The sequence below is a fragment of the Macadamia integrifolia genome, chromosome 12 (assembly GCF_013358625.1).
Source record: "Macadamia integrifolia cultivar HAES 741 chromosome 12, SCU_Mint_v3, whole genome shotgun sequence".
Lineage (NCBI taxonomy): Eukaryota > Viridiplantae > Streptophyta > Magnoliopsida > Proteales > Proteaceae > Macadamia > Macadamia integrifolia.
Window position 1 is genome coordinate 14772871 of NC_056568.1, and position 22393 is coordinate 14795263.

The following is a 22393-nucleotide window of genomic DNA, read 5'->3' on the forward strand; positions in this document are numbered from 1 at the left end:
TTAAATTGTAAAGCCAATAGTTTAATCCGCTTAAAAAATGATTTTAGGGTAGATCTGTTTAGAGCCCGTTTAGAATTAAATAGGCCCATAGCCCGTTTAAGGCCTGTTTCAAGCCCAATTAAAGCCCGACACCGACCGGCCCGATTACAAACCACACCATGCCCCCCAAACCCATGCCTGATTAAGTAAATGGACGTTCACGGTGCAAGGATTTTACACCGCCCCAGAGTATTATATGTGAAGAATATGCATATAACACGTATTATTTCACTTAAGTTTTTTTTTTTTTTCAATTAATTAAAAAATTAATATTATGACAAATCAAATCCCTTAGGCTGTAAACCTTCTTCCCCATCTCAGAATACCGAAATTGGGACTTGACCCTTCTTCTCTAAGTTGGAACCCAAGCGGTCTAACCACCCCTTGTCCCTTCTTCTCCTTCTCCTTCTTCGTCTCCATTCCTAGTTGTTGGCGATTGAGCGCAACTATACTAACAATCAAAACACCCTGCTTTTATCCTCTTATCCGTTTCTCTTTCCGTCAGTTGCTGAAAACTCCATCGAAGGCGATTGCAACGGCTCTTCGCAAGTTACCGCTCCTCTTCTCCGGTGAGTTAAGGATTTGTACTGTGAAAACAAGCCATTGGAAACACTGGGCCTGGATCCGGTGGTCTGTTTTCTATGGGCCAAATAGGTTGCTGTCAAGGTTTTGATGCCCGTGGGTCCTGCCACTCACATCGTAGATAGTCTCAGATAATCCCAAATCATCCTCACATCTTCCCCGTGACGTGAGCACATTTTAGACCTAAGTGGTCAGGTTCTTAGGCTCCGAAAGGCGTATTAATCTGATAGGTCCGAATAGGGTCCAAAAATGAATTCTATTGATTTTCTATTTTTCTGGAATAAAAATAGGGTAAAAACTATATGGTAAACTCGGTTCAATTTCTTAATTTTTTCGAAATGAACTGGAGACTTTTAGAGCCCGTTTGGTATCGTTTATGTTCCAGAAACGCCGTTCCCTGTAAAAAACGAAAATTTCAGTTTGTGTCAAAATACAGTTTTTAAACGAAAATATGGTATTTCAAAATTTCAGATTTTTATCGGAAACATTTTTTTTTTTTTGTAAAATGGAACGAAACTGGGAAGACGGAACTCCATTTTGGAGTTTCATCCAATCTTGTTTTTTCAGTTTTCTTTTTTCACTTTTTGTTCCAAAAAAACTGAAACGGACCATAAGTGCATCAAACAGAAGATTTCATTTTTTCGTTCTAATAGAACGAAAAAACTCCAAAAACGTTTTTTTAGAATGATACCAAACGGAGCCTGTTGGTTTTGGGATACCTGTTTTGGAACATGAAGGTGTTGCTTTTCATTCTTAGAATTGATTTAAACATAACAATCGGTGAAGTAACTGAAGCAAAATCCTAATGCCCTCTTTCGGTTGCAACGACCAGAGGAGAGAAGCATCTGTAGCTCGGTGAAGGGATCTGCCGTTGGTGAGGCTATCCGAAGGTCTCTCCTCTCCGTCTCCCCACTGATTTTCATCTTGGTATTCAGTTCATCTCGTTGTTCCAACTGGTAGACTGTTGTTGCAGCCACCGTCTACGAAGATGACGCAGATTAAGTCACGGTGAGGTTGGTCGATCTCTTTCTCTGTCTCTCTTACACTCCCTCTCCCTCTCCCTCTCTTAACCGATTTTTATTTTTTTTATAAATTGTTATTAGTTTGTAGCTTACCTTGTTGAAACGAGAAATCGCACTGCAGAATGCGAATCCAGAATTGTAGGGTTATTTTTTTTTAGTATGATTTGTATATTATTAAAAAATTCGTGAATCTAGAATCGAGCCAGATGAAAATGCTTATTGTTGAGTTGATTATTCCTCTTCGTCCCTTTTTATCTCAGTATTACTTAGTTAATCTTCATTGCCATGAAAAAAGAGAATATAAAAAAGGGGCTGCGACGTGTGGGCCTGTGTGGTTTGGGGACTTAAGAAGGAGAGAGGAGTGAGAGACTCGGGTTTCGTGGGTGGTTTGGTAAAAAAAAAAAACCTTCTTGAAAAGGATCTTTTCTGATTCCGGAAATAGCATTGAGCATTCCATTTTTTTTTTTAATTGATGTTTGACTGAAACTCTCTCTTCTCTCTGGTTTGATTCTTCTATAGTGGATTAACTTGTAAATTACGATATCATCCTGTTCTGTTTATTTGAACTCATACTTATTTCCAACTGGAGCTTGGCATGCAACATAGAGGCATCATGCTTCTAAGTATTGAGTGGCAGCCTTCTTTTATGTTCTTCCATTCAATAGACATTCATTGTCTAGTGGGAGAATCATATAGGATTTCCCAATAAACCCTGTACAGGAACACCATTGTCTTAAAATTGTTGATGTAAGCCAAATCTTTCCTTTCTTTCCTGGAGTGGTTACCTTTGGGGACACTCTTTGGTTTGTTCTTTAAATTTTTTTTGGTTTGCACTTTGCTTTATTTTTTTTTCTTTTGGCTTGCACTTTGCTTTAATTATAGTTCTGCTTGATCTAACTGTTGGTGTATGATGTCTTGTATTCTGTCACAGTTTAATCCAGGGAGTACTGGTGCAGCACCCAGACAGGCAGGACGGCGGTCCCGCTAGCTGGTTGGCGGGCCGTGGGGTTGCTCCTGCCCCCCGCTCGAATTTTTTATTTGAGGGCAATTGTGTACTTTTCGGATTCGGGTTTTTTCGCTATATATTTGTAGCGATGGTTTCTTTCTCTCTAATGCAAGCAATACTGAGAGGTGTGAGGACGAGCGCTGTAACTCTATTCTCTATTGATAGTGAAACATGATCTCATCTCACCGGGGACGTAGGCAACCTTGCCGAACCTCGTAAAATCCGTCTGCATTGTTTGTTTTGTTTTTCCATTATCTTCTGCATCGTTTTAGAGTTGCGTTTCAACAAATTGGTATCAGAGCTTTAGGTTTCCGTTTTCTAGGGTTTACTATCACGATGGCAGGGAAGGGATCGAATGTCAAGTATGATATCGAGAGGTTTAATAAGGAGAATAATTTCACCCTCTGGTGTCAAAGGATGAAGGATCTTCTGATACAACAGGGTTTGGCGAAAATGCTGTTGGGAAAGTCGAAGAAACCTGCAAAAATTACTGACAAAGATTGGGAAGAGATGGAGGAAAAAGGCGGTAAGTGCTATTCGATTAAATCTTTCTGATGATGCCCTACAATATGTTGTGGGTATCGAATTTGCACCGCAGTTTTGGGCGAAACTTGAAAGCATCTACATGACGAAGTCCTTAACGAACAAGTTGGTGAAGAAGCAATTGTATTCTCTACAGATGGAGGAAGGTACGGATCTATTAGAGCATCTTAACATGTTCAATCAGATCGTAAGTAAACTTGCAAACCTGGAGGTTAAGATCGAGGATGAAGACAATGCGTTATTGTTGCCGTCGTCGCTCCCAGAATCATATGATCACCTAGTAACGACTTTCTTGTACGGGAAGGAGACCCTTGAGATGGATGGAGTCGCAACTGTCCTCATGTCCAATGATACAAGGAAGAAGACCAGTAGTACGAAATCTCAAGGAGAAGGTCTTTTCGGAGGTGACAAGGAGCAGGAAAGAGGGAGATCAAATCAGAAGGGATCTGGGAAGAGTCGATCGAAATCAAAAGGGGCAAAGACAAAGGTCTCTTGTTACTATTGCAAGAAGGAAGGTCATCTGAAGAGAGAGTGCTTGAAGAGGAAGGCAGACTTAATGAAGAAAGGTGTAGATAAGGCATCTGAGGAAACTAGCGTGGCTGACAGTTCAGATGGAGATGTACTCTCTATATCATCAGGTAAGAATCAACCTTCTGATTCTTGGATTTTAGATTCTGGATGTTCATATCACATGTGTCCACATAAGGATTGGTTTGATACATATCAACCATATAATGGTGGGTCTGTCCTAATGAGGAATGATGCAGTATGCAAAACCATTGGGATAGGCACTATCAAAATCAAGATGTTTGATGGGATAGTAAGAACTTTAGCAGATGTGAGACATGTACCAGAATTAAAGAAAAACTTAATATCTTTGGGGGCACTTGACGCAAATGGCTGCAAGTACATAGCAGAAGGTGGAGTTCTCAAAGTTATTAAGGGTGTAATGGTTGTCATGAAGGGACAGCTAACAGGAAACCTATACAGACTCATAGGGAGCACAGTTATAGGTGGAGCATCTATGACTACAGATGTAGTATTTGATACAGATGATACCTATCTGTGGCATATGCGGTTAGGGCATATGGGAGAAAGAGGATTGATGGAGCTTCATAAAAGGAAAATGTTGAAGGGAGTAAAAACTTGTAAACTGAACTTCTGCAAATATTGTGTGTTCGGGAAACAGTGAAATGTTAGTTTCAAAATTGCAAAACATAAGAGTAAAGGGGTGCTTGATTATGTACACAACGATGTATGGGGTCCTTCAACAACAAAATCTAAAGGTGGGGCAGAATACTTCGTGACCTTTGTTGATGATTACTTAAGGAAAGTCTGGATCTACTTCATGAAGCATAAAAGTGAGGTGTTCACTAAATTTAAGGAATGGAAGGCTGAGGTAGAAAGGAAGACAGGAAAGAAAATTAAATACTTGAGACTGTAATGGAGGAGAGTACACATACAAGCCGTTTCTAGAATTGTGCAAAGCTGAAGGGATTACACGTCACTTCACGGTTCCAAAGACACCACAGCAAAATGGTGTAGCTGAAAGGATGAACATAATACTTCTAGAAAGAGCTCGGAGTATGAGGCTGAATGCAGGGTTGAGCAAGAGATTTTGGGCAAAAGCAGTGAACATGACATGTTTCTTCATCAATAGGTCTTCATCAAAGGCGATTGATTGTAAAATTCCTGAAGAAGTATGGACAGGAAAACCAGTAGATTATTTTATTTTAAAAATATTTGGTTGTCCAGCCTATGCGCATGATGAGAGTGAGCAGTGTTCCAAGTTAGACTCAAAGTCTAAGCAGCGTATCTTTCTTGGTTTTAAGAAATGTGTAAAGGGATTCAAGTTGTGGGATCTAAGTTCACAGAAAGTTGTGGTTAGCAGAGACGTGTTTGATGAGTCTCATATAGTGAAGTCAAATTACAATTCACAAGCAGTTGATGAAAATAAAGAAGGTTCTACTATGCAGGTGGAGTTAGGTGAGCTAGAAACAACAAGAGAGAATGAGTCATCAAGTGACTTAGCAGGACAACATGAAACAGTAGAAGTTCCCTATACTGTGGCAAAGGGTAAAGGGAAGCGTATTCACAAAGCACCTATGAGATACGGGTTTGAGGACAGTTGCCTATGCCCTCACTGTAGGTACAAGTGATCTATCTTCCTACCATGATGCTTTGAGTGATGCACAACATGATAAATGGATGATAGCTATGATGGAAGAAATAGAATCTCTACAGAAGAGCAACACTTGGGAGATTGTGGAAAAACCCAAGGGAAGAAAAATCATTGGGTGTAAATGGGTCTTTCGTAAGAAAAAGACAGCATCTGAGAAGGAGCGTGAAAGGTATAAGGCCAGACTTATAGCCAAGGGCTATGCACAGAAGGAGTGGATAGACTACAATGAAATATTCTCTCCAGTGGTGAAACACACTTCAATCATGGTACTACTTGCTTTGGTGGCCATGTATGATTTAGAGCTTGAACAACTTGATGTGAAAACTGCATTTCTTCATGGTGACTTGGAGGAACAGATTTACATGGAGCAGCCTGAAGGTTTCAAGGTGCAGGGAAAGGAAGATCATGTTTGTCTGCTTAAGAGGTCGCTTTATGGCCTTAAGCAATCTCCTAGGCAGTGGTACAAGCGCTTTGATTCCCATATGATAAAGATTGGCTACACAAGAAGTGAGTATGATAGTTGTGTTTATTATAAAGTGTCAAGTGATAATTCTATTATTTTGTTGATGCTTTAAGTTGATGACATGCTCATTGCTGCAAAGAACAAACATGATATAGTCTCTTTGAAGTCTTTGTTGAGTGCTGAATTTGAGATGAAGGATTTTGGTGCTGCTAAGAAGATCCTTGGCATAGAAATCCTTAGAGATAGAAATGCAGGTAAACTTTGGGTAACTCAGAAGAGGTTTATTGGAAAGGTGCTAAAGAGTTTCAATATGGAAAAGGCTAAGCCGGTTAGCACTCCGTTAGCTGGCTACTTCAAGTCATCTGAAAGGGAGCAGATGTCTCAAGTCCCTTATGCTAGCGCAGTTGGGAGTCTCATGTATGCAATGGTTTGTAGTAGGCCGGATTTGTCTCATGCAGTCAGTGTTGTTAGCAGATACATGAGTAATCCAGGGAAGGAGCATTGGAATGCAATTAAGTGGATCTTCAGATATTTGAGCAAGACTAAAGATATAGGTGTTATGTTCAGTGGCAAGGGAAGTTCTACAGAATTGGCAGGTTATGTTGATTCTGACTATGCTGGTGATTTAGACAAGAGGAGGTCTACTACAGGGTATGTGTTTACATTGGCTGGTGGACCTATATCATGGAGGGCGATGCTTCAGTCTACAATTGCATTGTCCACTACAGAGGCAGAGTACATGGCATCAGTTAAGGCTGCCAAGGAAGGAGTCTGGTTGGCTGGACTGGTTCGTGAGTTGGGGTTGGAGCAAGGAGGTACAGTGTTACATTGTGACAGTTAGAGTGCCATACATCTTGCAAAGAATCAGGTGTTTCATGCAAGGACAAAGCATATTGATGTGAGATTTCATAAGATCAGGGAGCTTGTGTCAGAAGGCAGTATTCACTTGAGAAAAATTCATACAGATCTTAATCCTGCAGATATGTTTACGAAGCCAGTTACTACAGAGAAGTTCGAGTCCTGTTTGGACTTGATTAATATCACTCATTGTTGATGATGAGGGACGCATCAAACAGGTTCGGGTTTGTACCTCTAATGAGGTATAATGATGAAGACGTCTGCAAGTTATCTTTACAGGAGGCTCGACAGAATTCAAGCCAAGGTGGAGATTGTTGGTGTATGATGTCTTGTATTCCGTCGTAGTTTAATCCAGAGAGTACTGGTGCAACACCCAGACAGGTAGGACGGCGGTCCCGTTAGCCGGTTAGCGGGCCGTGGGGGTTGCAAAGGGGTGTAGGGGGGCGTAACCCTCCGCTTGAATTTTTTATTTGAGGGCAATTGTGTACTTTCTGGATTAGGGTTTTTCCGCTATATATTTGTAGCGATGATTTCTTTCTCTCTAATGTAAGCAATACTGAGAGGTGTGAGGATGAGCGCTGTACCTCTATTCTCCATTGATAGTGAAGCAAGATCTCATTTCACCGGGAACGTAGGCAACCTTGCCGAACTTCGTAAAATTCGTGTGCATTGTTTGTTTTGTTTTTTCATTATCTTCTGCATCGTTTTAGGGTTGCGTTTCAACACTAACTTCAGTTTTGTAATTGGAATTTATTAAAAAACTATTGACTACCTTTAGATTTTATTTAAAAATCACAACTTTGACACCCATGGTGAAGATGACATTTTATGTAAATATTGGTTTCTAACAGAAACAATTCTGTTAAGTGCGAACCATATAGGTTTCTGTTTTTCCAGGTTACAAAATCATTTTATTTTTTTGGGGTTACCATACAACATTTAAGACATAGAATCACTCCAAAAAAGCGGAAATGCAAAAAAGTTTGCTAGACCCAAAATCATGTTTAAAAAACAGAAACGTTGCAGTACAGAGCTTACTGTTTGATGTTATTTAGTTGAGCCCCTGCCCCGGTGCCCCCTTATTCTTCTCCGTCTCCGTTTGTCCAGCAAGTCTTATTTCTTCTCTGTAAGTTTTCTCAGAGTGAAGTGGATGCATCTTTCTCTCTTCTCTGTATATTTTCTCCTATCACTGTTAAACAAAACAATCAAGTTGGATTGGACTCAGCCATGAGTTAATAGTCTTAGTTGCCTGGGATTTCACTTTAAAGTTTTTGTCAATTAGTTGTCATTGTCATTATTTTTAATAATGGGGAACAACTATCTTTAAATTACTCTCTCTTGCATTCTTATTGAGATTGAAATTGGCCTACTGTTTGATGTGCATGTGGTCTAAATAGCTCTTTTGTCCTTGATTCCAAACTCGGGTTATAATCAGCACTTGGAAGACGTCTGGCTGGATTCTAGTTGATCAGTTTTAGACTTTTAGTAATACAACCCAAAATTCACATTAATGCTAGTTTTTTATTCTGGGCATTAGCAATTTTCTTGTATTAGAAAGTCCCAATTTTGCGATTCTGAAATTTGTAAGAATTAGGAAGAATTGGGATTTGGGACTCTAGATTGACCAGAATCATAAAATTCTGCCGGAATCCTTCATAACAGGTTTGGAGTACCTTACCTTACAATATAACAGGTTTGGAGTACCTTACCTTACAATCCTTCATAACAGGTTTGGGATTTGGGCTTACATGTCTAATTATTGGAAAATTGATCTTATATATTGGATATAATTGTTCATTAAAGCACGAGAGATTAGAATCAGTTTTAGTTCATTCTTAATACCAGAATAAACCTGTATTTTTGCTCCCGGATATTTATAGAGCAACCATATAAAACTCGTACTGTAAAATTTCTGTTCGCAGTTTATTGCGTCGGATTTTTGAAAAGTACTTACCGTATAGTCCAATTAATTGCCGTACGTATCTGCTCTAGTATTATTGCCATTCCTGAACTTACTACCTGTGGTAGTCCCTGTTCACGTTGATTTCTCTTCCCCTCCCCCCCTTGTTTTGGTAGATCTTTCTTCCTCTGTGAGAGGGAAAACATCCATGTGCATGTGCATTTTCATTTAGCCATTCAAGAAATATTAAATTTTCCTTATTGGAAACCTCAGCTACTCTTGCAGTGTTCCTTCAAGTGAATAAGTGATTGCAATTAAATAAAGGACGGGGAGAATTTAAAAGGCTAAGGCTTTTAGTGCTTTCTTTTTGTATCTGGTTTCCGAGCTTAAAGCATGGGAAAAGCTTCAAGAGATAAGAGGGTAATAGTTTTTCCATTCCGTTGGTTGGAGTATACGTATCAAACCCCCCTGGCGGCCCCAAGGCCTTTTGAAACAGTTTAGTTTTGAGTTGCTTTATTTTTGCAGGATATCTACTATCGAAAAGCAAAGGAAGAAGGTTGGCGTGCTCGGAGCGCCTTTAAGCTACTTCAGATCGATGAGGAATTTAACATCTTTGAAGGTGCATCCATCTTCCTGTTGGTTTGCCGTTATTTGTTTTTAGCTTGCTTTTCAAAAGCAACAGGAAGTTGAATTGGAATCAACCCATTGTTGCATTTGTTTTGGAGTTACTGAAATTTACATAGCGTAGATGGGAAATTGAAGTCTAGGTTTGGTTGTAATGAGTTTATGTTGTATTACATTCTCCCCTCCCCCCCTATCTGGGCCGTCTGGGCGATAGTCAAAGCTCAGGCTGCCAGCCTGAAGATACAGATTTGAGTCTTCAGAGCAGCCTCTCTGTGAGAAACTCCAAAGGTGAGGACCATCTCCAATCCACCTGTCCCAAGACCATCATGCAAATGCAGGGGTTGCAATGGTTACGACCCTTTACTTTTTCTTCACCCCTTCTTAAATGCTAACTTCAATCTGGATATGAAGAGGACCTTAAACCGGTGGAAAGATCCTGGACTGAATTGATATTGCTTATTCTTTTCACAGAAGCAACCGGGGGGGGGGGGGGGAGTGGTGAGTATGTGTTGATCTCCCGATTATACATGGGCTTACCTGTAATGACAAAGATTGCTTGGAATTTTAGACAAATCAGAAAGTTTGGAAGGAATAGGAATGATGAAAGAACAATAGAATATCTTTTTGTCGATTGTAGAATGCAACTGTTTTATGTTAGTTAGTGGATAGCCATGTTCAACATACTTAAGGATGCTGAACTTGGCATAATTGTTATTTGCAGGTATCTGCTGTATTAATATACTTATCATAAACAACAACAACAAACAATATTTCTATATATTAATATTACTACAATGATGCTGATAATTTTTTGGTCATTATAATTAGCATTATTCATTGTTACTATCAGTATGGACAATGTTTTCCATGCAGATGTTCATTCTTGTTATTATTCTTCCTGTCATTACAAGTACGGGGTTCGGAAACCAGTCTAAGGAGAGAAAAGGTTGTAGTTATTTGCATTCATAATGGACTGGTGAAAATTTACAAATTTTGTTATGCATTTATACTCTTATATCAAGCTGCAAGAATGGTTTTTTCTTGGCGTTTCTAAGATGGTCCACCAAATAAATTACTAGGACATATGATATGACTATATAGGATGCTGAGGTATATTTTATGAATAGCCATTTACATGTAACTGATGGGAATGACTCGAGGAAGCTGCTAAGGGAATTGATCAAACATGTGTTGAACCTGTTGTATCTCTGGTGCATGAGTACAGAAAAGAAGAATTATAATAGGAGAAGCAAGGAGTTTGGGATTTTCATAATCTCAAGTTTTAGGTTCATCAAATTTTGATGAGAGGAGGGGGGGGGGTTTAAGAGTTCATTTGTAAAATCTTAAGAGTTTGATTTGGAAAAGAGAATTTGAAAACTGGAACTTAGCTGTAGGTTAAGAAATTTCCTGAAGGCCTAAATTTGTGGAGCTCGGGTTTATATCGGAGAAAGAGTTGGGCCTTGGTTGTGGCTTTTAAGATAAAATGAGAAACACAACAGAAAACTATTTATGTTGGCAGAAATTAGAGCGGTGGACTAACTATTTCTACAATTTGCTAAATGAAAATAATACAAGTTGTAATTATTAGAAGAAGAAGAAAAGGGAAAAGGGAGAGGAGAGATGGCTTTAACCTTTGGGAGTCACAACCTTGTATTAAGACTCTCACGTCATTCAATATTTATAATAGTGACATGTGACATAACCCTACTAAGGGCATAAAAGAAAATAAAGAACATAAAAGTCAAAACAATATCAGTTACTGTTCACGTAAACAGTGCTGTGAACCCCTTAATCAATACTTCTAACACTCCCCCTCAAGCTGGAGCATAGATGTTAATCATACGTAGCTTGTTACAAATATAATTAACTCTACCACTCCCAAGCAAGGATTAAAGTATCGGTATCGGTCTACCAAAATAAAGATACGTATCGGAGATATGCTAAGATACGCTAAAGATATGCACATAAATGGATAGGAAACACTTTTTTTATACACTTTTGCATAAAAAAATAGTTAAAAAATGCTATATATAACATGTATTATGCTTAAACACTAAATTGAGAGTATTGCACTAAGAATACAAGGTTTGTAGTTGGCCCTTAGATGTAAAATTCTTATTTCTAACCTTGATTTCCACTTTACTTAGAGAGAAAAATGGCTGACAGCAACTTTGGAACAAAAACCCCTAAAAAAATTGTTTTTTTTTTTTTTTTTCCCGAAAAATGACCAATCTTGGCCATTATATGATTGTAGCGCATTGTATGAGTACGTATCGTACCGTATCGGTCGATACATATCGAAACGTACATTTTACCTCGCTTTTTAATTTTCCGTAGTATCGGTACGTATAAGTGTGTATCGGTGCATATCGGTATGTATTGTAGGATATATATCGATACAAAAGGGCTTTAAAAATTCCATGTATCGTATCGATAAGGGCCGACACAGATACGTATTGGCCGATACGGTATGATACGTACCGATACTTTAAACCATGATCCCATGAGACATAGTAAAAACATTTGTAAGTTCTCATGTGCAAATATGATTTGTAGAGATAACTCTTTGATGTAGCTTTTCTCGAACAAAATGGCAATCGACCTTAATATGTTTCGTCCTCTCGTGGAACATTGGATTTGATGTAATATGAATATCAGCGTGGTTATCACACCACAACTGCATATGAGATGCACTCTCAAACCCAAGCTCAACAACAACTGCTTCACCCACATCAACTCATAGGTGACATGTGCCATGGCTTGATAAGCAGACTTTGCACTAGATAACAGTCTGCTTCTTACTCTTCCAAGACACAAGATTTCCTCCAACAAAAGTACAATACACAGTAGTTGATTGCCTATCAACAGGAGATCTAGCCTAGTTAGCATCACAAAAACCTTCAAGTTAGCATCACAAAAACCTTCAATAATCCATGTCCATGATCAGAGTATAATATACCACGACCTGGAGCTTTCTTGAGATAGCTTAGAAATACGAATTATAGCATCCAATTGGATATACGAGGAGAGGACAAAAACTGACTCACAACACTGATAGGAAAAGCAATATTAGATCAAGTTACAGTCAGATAATTCAACTTTCCAATCAACCTTTGATACTTTTTAGGATCACCTAAAAGGTCACCTGTAAGTTTTACATTGGGATCCATAGGAGTATCCAAAGGCTTGGACCTCGACATCCCAATCTTTGTAAGCAAATCCATAACATACTTCTTCTGAGAAAGAGAAATACCTTTCCTTGACTGAGCAACTTGAATACCTAAAAAGTAATTTAACCTTTCCAAATCTGTAGTTTGAAACTTTTGTTGCGGGTGAACCTTCGAGCATTGGATACTCTCAACACCATCTCCCTTGATAACAATATCGTCAACATAGATAACAAGGAATATCCTTCCCGCACCAGATCGCCTATGGAAAATTGAGTGATCACTGTCACATCTCGACAGTTCAAACTCAAGAACCACATTAGTTAATCTATTAAACCATGCCCGAGGAGACTGCTTCAAACCATACAAGGACTTTTAGAGCTTGCACTCCATCCTAGAGTCCCCTTGAGCAACAAGCCTTGGAGTTTACTCCATATAAACTTCCTTATGCATATCATCGTGAAGAAACACATTCTTCACATCAAGCTGATATAACGGCCAATGATGAGAAGTTGCAAGAGATATCAGAATACGAACAGATGCAAGTTCAGCAATAGGAGAAAATGTGTCCACATAGTTAACTCCATAAACTTGGGCATACCCTTTGGCAACCAACCTTGCCTTCAACCGAGCAAGGGAACCATTCGGGTCAACCTTAACCACATACACCCAACGATAACCAATAGCAGACCAGGAGGTAAGGGGACAAGATCCCAAGTATGATTTTCCTCCAATGCCAATAATTCTTCCTCCATAGCTGTCCTCCAACTAGGACTAGACAATGCCTTTGCAATAGTCTTGGGAATAGGATGACTAGAAATAGTATAAAGACGAGAATGAAAAGAATGTGATAAAATAGAATAGGAAACAAAATTAGAAATGGGATGTTGGGTGCAAACCCTTACACTATTACGCTGAGCAATGGGAAGATCAAGATTAGAAATTGGGATACCTGACTCAGGATTTGTAGACGAAGACAATGAGGCATGCACTGTAGAAATAGGGGGTGCTGGATCTTCCCGACGACGATGAGTATAAACCTGAACAATTTGTGGCGGAGTTGGTGGGGTTGCAACAGTTGGAACCTGTGGAATTGAGTGATGAACAATATAAATGGGAAGATCATCATTCAACTCGTACATAACAAACGAATCATCTGGATAAGAGGTGGACCAAAGAAAGAGACATCAATAGTAACTAAATATTTCTGTAGTTTAGGAGAGTAGCATTTATATTCTTTTTGGGTACGAGACTGAAAATTAAGAGCTCTAGGATCCAACTTGGATAACCCTGGACGATGATCACGAATAAAAATAAACACAACAAAAAACATGTGGAGGGAGAACAAACAAAGGATCATAAGGAAATAACAAAAAATAAGGAATTACACCACGCAAAATGGAAGAAGACATGTGATTAATAACATAGCATGCAGTCAAAACAGCATTAGCCCAAAAAGACTTGGCCACCTTTATTTCAAACATAAGGGACCCATCAACTTCCACCAAATGTTTGTTCTTCCTTTCAGCAACACCGTTTTGTTGAGGGTTGTTTGGACAAGAAGATTGATGAACCATACCAAGTTTAGCCATAAACTTAAAAAGGGGACCGGAAAAATATTCTTTGGCATTATTACTATGTAAGATTTTAATAGATAATCCAATTTGAGTCTGAATTTCAGCAACAAAAGCACAAGAAATGAAAAATAACTCGAAACGATACTTCATTAATATAAATCCAAGAAACTCTGGAATAGTCATCAACAAAAGTAACAAAATATTTAAAACCCAACTTAGATGTGATAGGACAAGAACCCCATACATCAGAATGAACTAAAGAAAAAGGGTGCGCCGATCGTTGATTGACTCGCGGGAGATAGCTCACAACGGTGAAGCTTCCCAAACTACAAGACACACTATAAACTAGAAAGGGAACTAAAACGAGGATCAAACCGTTGTAGACTCTGCAAAGACAGATTACAGATGTGGCAGTGAACTTGATGGGGAGATAGAACACTTGAACAAGCAACTTAAGGAGAGTCATCTTCAAGAAGGTACAACCCCTCGATCCACGACCTCTACCAATCATCTTCTTCGTCATGAGATCTTGATAAACACAAGAATTGGGATAACATGTTATAGAACAATTGTAAGCATGTGTAAGTTTCCTTACAGATAAAAGATTAAAAAGAAACTGCGGAAAATGAAGGACTGACGATAAGGACAAAGAAGAATTGGGATGAACTGTCCCAGTCCCATTAATCTGAACTAGAGAACCATTAGCTAAAGTGACACTGGAAGACAATTTCTGAAAGGATGAAAATATACATGAAACACCAGACATGTGATTTGAAGCACCTGAATCAATGATCTAGGGACGAGAAGAAGATAGACATGTGGTGGCATTTCTGTCTGGACAAAAGTAGCAGTGGAGGACTGAGAAGACTGCAACTGATTGTACTGTGCAAATTCTTCGTCTGCCATCATAACCATCTTCCCCTCCAGATTGTCCAGGTGGAGTGGTGGTCTCAGTGTTTGCTGCTGAATTAACAAATTGCTTTTGAGAAGGTTTGCCATGAAGTTTCCAACAAAAACATTGGATATACCCTGGGTTTGCCACAATGATGGCACGTCCATACCGTTCCTGTGCTATCTGAGGATGTGGGTTTACCAGTAGCTTGACCTTTGCTATTTCCACTACCAGCACCATGTGTACTACCACGACTAGTGTTTTGAGACACAAGAGCTAAGCTGTCCACAAGTGTAGAAGCATGAGTACTCTCGTGAGATATACATAAGACACGAGAGAATGTATCTGCGAGAGATGCCACTTTGTCTCCTCCAAGTGTCTAAGAACGAACAGAGTCATACTCTGTTCCAAGACCACCCAAAAAGCCCATAATTGCAAGTTGCTCCCTTTGGTTCTACATCTGTTGCATGCCACCTCTAATAGGAAGTAGAGAATTCAATTCTTCATACATTCTCTTAAAATCAGAAAAATATTGGGTCAATGGACAGCCCTTCCGATCAACTCAATAAAAATCCTGAGATAACTGATAGATGCGGGGGAGATTGTTTTGTTCAGAGTACAAAACATTCAAATATTCCCAGAAGTCCTTCATAGTATCAATATGGGTGACAAGATCGACAATTGAATTCTCCATAGAATTCAGAAGCTGCCCCAGAATTCGTGCATCAACAGTATCCCATGTTCACGACTAGTCAGTACCAACTGCACAATTTTCTTCTCTGTAAGTTTCTTCTCTGTGATTCTATGAGAGTACGAAGATACAACCTCAATCACTACACTCTTTCCTTCTGCCATTGATGTAAAGAAAACAAGAAGCAATTGTCCACAAAACCTTGCAAAAAGTCGATCCCAAGAACCTTGTTCCAGAGAAAATCGATAACTCTGCTCCAGAGAAAAATCAATCCACAAGAGATTGATCCAACAACCAATCAATCCCAACAAAGTAACCCTTCAATAGAGATCAATCGATCCCCCAAAACTCTGAAAAAGACAACCCCTAAAAATACCTGGCCAAAGCCGATTTTCCACGAACCTTGACAGAAATCAATTTTGTCAAAACTCTAACAAAATCAATTTCTCCAAAAGATTGAACGTTGGACTTCAATCTCTAATCCACAAATCATAAATCACAGATAAGACCTAGTTATTAAGGCTGGTCATGAACTAGTCTCTAATAGGCACCAAAAAACAGCATAGGGTGCTGCGCCCTTTTCAAAGAGAAATCAGAAGAAAATTTAAAACAAGATTCTTGATGGTTCACTCACCCTTGATTGAAGAAGGAATTTGTGTTGATGAGAACCTGTATCAAGCCCTAAGGATCTTGCTCTAATGCCATGTAAATTAGAAGAGGAAGAAGAAAAGGGAAGAGAGAGAGAGAGAGAAGAGAGATTGTTGTAACCTTTGGGAGTCTCAACCTTGTCTTGAGACTCACACTTCATTCAATATTTATAATAGTGACACGTGACATAACCCTACTAAGGGCATAAAAGGAAATAAAGGACATAAAAGTCAAAATAATATAAGTTATTGTTCACGAAACTGTTCACATGAACAGTCAACCCAATACTTCTATCACAAGTAATAGTATCTTAGAAGGTTATAATAATCATCAAGAAACTACAAATCTTAGATGTATACAAAATAAGATTTTGAACACAATGAAAATGCCGGATGAATGGAGAAGAAGCATTATGGTGTGGATTATAAAAATAAAGGTGATATTCATAATTGTAATAATTATAGAGGAATTGAACTCTTGAGTCATTCTATGAAATTATGGGAGAAAATAATTGAAGCTCGCTTGGTACGAGAAACTAATATTTTGGATAACCAATCTAGTTTTATGTCAGAGAGATATACTAAGAAAGCTATTTATTTTCTTAGGAGACTAATGGAAAGATTTAGAATATATAAGAAAGACCTTCATATGGTCTTCATTGATGTAGATAAAGCTTATGATAGAGTGCCTAAAGAGTTAATTTGACAAGCTTTAGAGAAGAATGTTTTGAGTAAATACGTGGGTATAATTAAAGATATGTATAATAATGTGGTGAATACATAAGAATTGTGAGGAGACAGGGTAGTGAATTCCCAATAACAGTTAGATTACACCAAGTCACCAATGATCAACTCTAAGTCCATATTTGTTTGCACTGATCATGGATGAGTTGACTAGAACATCCAAGATAGATCCCTTAGTGTTTGCTTTTTGCAGATGATATTGTGTTGGTGGATGAAACAAATGCTGGGATAGTTGCAAAGTTGGATTTATGGATATCAACTTTGGATTCAAAAGATTCTTAGATAAGTAGAACAAAAATATATTATATGCTGCAACTTTAGCAACAATAGGACTAAGAGTGGGGTGGTGAAAATTGATGATAGGGAGTTACCACAGAGTGATAAATTTAGATATCTAGGTTCAACTATGAGTGGAGAATGAGAAAATAATGATGATGATATTATACAAAAAATTACAGTGGGGTGGATGAAATGGAGGAGTGATTCCGAGGTGTTGTGTGATTGACGGTTTTTTTTTTTAATAACTCAAAAGGGGAATTTTTTAGGACAGTTAGTCAACCACCAATGACATGGGGTTGATTGTTTGACAGTAAAGGAAATACATTTAAAGAAGCTTAATGCGGCTGAAATGAGGATGTTGTATTGGAAGAGTGGTGAAACTAGAAAAGATAAAATATTGAATGAAAAAAATTAGAGCAAACTTGGGCGCTGCCCCTATTCATGATTAGTTGCGAGAAACTTGTCATAGTTGGATGGACATGTGCAATGGAGGCCTTTGGATGCTCTAATCCGGAGAAGTGATTTATTTCAAATTGAAGGAGATAAAAGAGCTTGAGGTAGGCTTAAAATAACCATAGAAGAGATGGTGAGGAAAGACGTATAGCTTAGGGCTTGTATCTTGTATGGCTTTGAATAGAGCTGATTGAAGAAATAGGATCCACGTAGCCAAACCCATTTAGTTGGGATAAGGCTGAGTTGTTTTGGGCAGGAATTAGAGAAGAAGAAGAAATTCTGTAGAATGAGCCTATATTTACTAGATTAACTCCTAATACTCTTTGCAAACACACTGTCACATTGATTAATCACCAATACCCTGCATGCAAGCATAGCTGCAGACCTTGGAAATAAATATCTGAAGGATCCTTTTGTTATGGACCCATGTTCAAGTTCCATTATTAATCGGGATATTTGAAATCGGATCTTGATATTCAGTTGAATTGGCTGAGTTAGGGGTTTGCCTTTTTCCCTTGTATATTAAAAAATGGTGTACAGATTGCACAAGGGTCCCGCCACTGTGGGGTTAATGTATGCAGATGGCTTGAACTGGAGCAACCTTATTGTTTAATTTAATATATGTTTATATTTTATGAGAAAGTGTTTTCTGTCCCGAAGTGTAGCTCCTATGCCAGCACTCTTGTGTTTGTCTCTGTCCTCACCCCTATAAATGACCTCCCAATCCCCTGTGGATTGAACTGAATGGGGGATGCTGATTGAGTCTTGCGCAGGTGTGGGAGCGTACATCTTCCCATCTTTTATTTATGAAGGATAATAAAATTCATATATTATATGATACATGCATGTAATTCATGTTTAGATGCATTTGAACCTTGAATGGAATAGATCATGGTTTATTTGCATCCATTCAGTTATTTTTGTAGTTGATATCCTCAACTTCACTTGGAGTTGGTCTTTGGTACTGGATGAAAAAGACCATTGTATGGATAAATTTTGGTCAATGTATGGGGCATCTGGCAGCATTATGACAAGATTTAAGGGAGTACAGTATATCTTTTCAGTCTACCATTAGTTTGACTATTGTTAGGGCAGCATGGTTGGTATCCTCGTGCATTTTGGGGCATATCTTTTGGATAAACTATTAGAAGATTGGAAGGTGATCATCATTCCTCTCATGCCACCCCATTTATTGTGTGGCCATGCCACAATGGGTTCCTTCAGAAGCTTGCTTTATAGAACTGAACTGCTTAACCTTTCTTCTCTAGGCAATCAAGGTCTTTCTGGTATGGGTGGGGTGTTTCAGGTAGTGAAGGGAATGTGGTAAAGGTGCTTTGGGGCCTATATATCTGGCTGATTCTACTATTATGGAGCTTGGAAGTCTTTATGGCTTATCTTCCGCACAAGAGTAGCATTTGGAGTTGGAAGGAATTGTGCCATTATTATTGGCAGGGTTGCATCTTCTTGTAGTGATCCATGAGACTATCTCATCTTAATAGGAGTGATAGAGCCTTGGCCTTACCTATGAAAGAGGCCTTGCTATAGGCTGTAGAAATACATTTGCAGATGGATTAGGTAAGATAATTGTGATGAGGGACTATACTAACCCCTTCTTAGTTGTGGGGCAGGGAGCACTATTTCTGGGTCTTGTGTTTTATTTTTGTTTTATTTTTCCTTTTTGAGATGTCTGCTTCACGTCTCTCTGGTTTCAATAGTCATTATTGTGTTTCTAATCTATGAATAAAGATGGAGAAAAGTAAAGCTTGCTAGGATAGACCCATAAAGGAGTTAACTCTTTCAAATGTTTGAGATTGTGGATTACTATCTGGGAAATGGATGTTATTTTTTGGTTTTAGTATCTTCTTTTTCCCTTTTTCATTTTTTCTGTTGCTTTTTTCTCTACTCAAGTCTGCAGGAGTTTATTTGCAATCCAGCTTTGTTATATGGTGGAATTTTTTTTAGTGAAATTCCCACCTTACCCATTTCGCTGGTATGTGCTGTTCTCTATGTTGCAATGCTTACTGTAGATGGCATGCATAGTGGATCATTCACCCCTTGAGCCGTTTCCATTGTTGTCATTCATTATAGGCATCGTGGCATTGTTAGTTACCCCTGCAGTTTATTATTGTTTGATATAAATCTGGATGTGCAGGAGTGAAGCGTGTGGTCGATCTTTGTGCAGCACCTGGTAGCTGGAGTCAGGTACCATTTCCCTTTAAATTTGTTATGTTGAGTGGTTTTTGTTCCTTGTTAAACCTTGTCTCCTTCGTCCATTTTTTAAATACAATCATGAGTGTATGCACATTCTGGTTCATCATGTCTGAATCTGAAAAAGTGTGCTGTGTAGACCAAATGATATGACAAACAGATGGTGTACACCATGGTTTTTGACTTACTGTACCAAGCTTAGCATTTTCCTATTGTTGTTTAGGCATGTATTTACTATTTAGTTGGTTAATGACGAGATCATTACATGATTATGCAGTTCATTTTTGTGACATAAAATTGGTCTAGTCCATAGAGTTCTTAGCCGATCTGAATTCTCAAAAGTAGATTCAGGATCTGACTGGAGTTTCTGATGTTTGATCCATATCTAGCCCTAAATCCTAATTCCTGGGAGGCTTATATATATATTTCCCCCCAAACCATTCCAAGATCTGATCGGAACCAAAGTTTAAAACAAATATGATCTGAAGATACAAATCCAATTTAATTATGTATGGGTTGTAAAGAGTCTCGGGTCCTGCTTGCAAAATTTTAACGCCTATCAGTCTATTCCGTTTACATGAATCATTTTTAGAGCAGTTAAAATTTCGGTGTAAACCTTTGCCCCCTTTTCTCATCTCTTGAACATAGTGATTTTGTCATGTTTCTGACGAGATTTATTTGTAAAGTGTATTTTATGTTTCTACTTAGGTTCACACTTCTTGTGAATCGACATTGCCACATGTTAGCATGCTTTACTATGGAGTTTGCATGTGGTAAAATTTTGCTCTACCAGCCATGGCATTCATCTTAAGATTGTAGATTCATATGTTTTGCATGCTGTATTTCAGTGAAAATTTTATTTTTTCTGTTGGATATTTCCCTCAGTGCATTTGACACTATTCAGATCCTATAATAATTGATACATTACTTGTATGTTTAAATTTCTGCTTATACTTTTGATGGGTGCCTGATGCTGAACATCTTGCACATAGGTTTTGAGTCGAAAGTTATTTCTCCCTGCCAAGTTGTCATCGGAGCGAAGGTAGATTCTCATTTCTGTCATTAGGCATGGTGTATAGATTTGTTTGCTTATGTTTTAGGGTAGCTGTTCTTATTTTGTCATATTTCTTACTCACTGTTATTAGACATTTATGCCAATTTCATTTTGTTTTTGAGTTGAGTTCCAATATGTGTTCTTCCAGTGAAGTAGTCCTTCAAGCATTGGTTTTCTGAGGTGCTTCTTGACATGACTTATGGAAAATCCAGCCAGTGAAGACAAGAATTCTTATCTGGTCCTTCTTCTGTTACTTACTGTCTTAATGGACATGGAAGCATAAGGGAAAATTTCTCCCTGAACTTGGGTTTCATATTGTGCTTCTCAACAGTGAAATATCTGTCTGACGTAGTTGACCTTGTGAATTACTAAATGGGTTTAATAGCCTCCGTGATGCTCAAAATTTTTAGTTCCCTGTTATATGAGGAACTACATTTCACTATGGGGGAAGGTGATTATGTTGATTAAGTCAACTAGCACCGAGCTCTATACGGCTCCTGCAAAATATGTGATGCAGTGGCATTAGACATTAGTCCCTTATAGAGGCCTATACGCAAGCTTGGGAGGCCCATAAGGTGTTTGTGGCTGTCCTATGGGTTGAAATTGACCTTTGGGTAGTTATGTTATAGATTGGGCTTTTTATTTTTTTGGGTTTCGTTATAACGGGCTTAATTTATAAGTTCATAAAGTGGGGATAGAGTTGGTATGCGGGATTAGTAGTTAAGTATTTGGGTTAGATTAGTTGGATACTTAATAGTTAGATGAAGTTTTGTTTTGAGTTTATTTATTTTACTGAGTGTGTTAGAGTGATTAAGAGTACTTTTATGAGTCAATTTAGGAATTAAGATCTTTATATATGAAATACACCCTCCATCAATTGAAGATGATTTGAGTAAAGAATACGAGTTCCTTTTTTTAAGAGTTTTTATGTTGTTGATACAATGCATTTGGGATTGGTATCCCATACCTGATTTTTTTTTTTCTCTTCTTTTCTGTTCTCTGCTCTTTTCTTCCTCTCAAATAGATCAATCTCATATCTTTTCCCTCCCTTTCCATCGATCTGATTTCTTCCCTTAATAACGCAGTTCCTTTCTTTATCTCGGATCTAATTATAGATTTGTTTATTGGTTCTACTTGCATTTGAGATCCATAATCTGGATTTTCAGATCACATCAGTATAACCACAAATCAAGAGAAACTTTACTTTGGGAAAAGAGACTACTTTCGAAATGTAAATTGTTATTAGACTAATTCAGGCAGTAGGGTTCGGTCTAGGGAACACTAGAAACAAGAATGAAGCCTATTTATTGAATGGATTTGAAGGTCCCCAACAGAGAATTATGGTTTGTGGCCATCTGAATGGCTTTCTATAAAATGTGACATAGGTGACGCAACACATCCATAAAATGCAGCGAATAACAGAGGAACAGCAAGAGTCCACCCACCCACCCACCCAACCCAA

General features: G+C 38.3%; 1 protein-coding gene across 6 annotated transcripts in view; it reads left to right on the plus strand.

Annotated features, from left to right (window-relative positions):
• Positions 1 to 1402: 1402 nt before the first annotated feature.
• The window catches only part of LOC122057815 (putative tRNA (cytidine(32)/guanosine(34)-2'-O)-methyltransferase), a 47422-nt gene continuing 26431 nt past the window's right edge, over positions 1403 to 22393 (plus strand). Inside the window, exons 1-6 of one of the 6 annotated variants that reach the window (XM_042620112.1) lie at positions 1406 to 1495; positions 1595 to 1634; positions 8869 to 9015; positions 9121 to 9214; positions 19822 to 19871; positions 20870 to 20919. In XM_042620112.1, the coding sequence (XP_042476046.1) occupies positions 8989 to 9015; positions 9121 to 9214; positions 19822 to 19871; positions 20870 to 20919 (221 nt within the window). In that variant the 5' untranslated portion in view covers positions 1406 to 1495; positions 1595 to 1634; positions 8869 to 8988. Of the gene's footprint in view, positions 1635 to 8868; positions 9016 to 9120; positions 9215 to 19821; positions 19872 to 20869; positions 20920 to 22393 lie in introns of all 6 variants that reach the window. The other 5 variants (XM_042620113.1, XM_042620107.1, XM_042620109.1 and 2 more) reach the window with 5 other exon arrangements.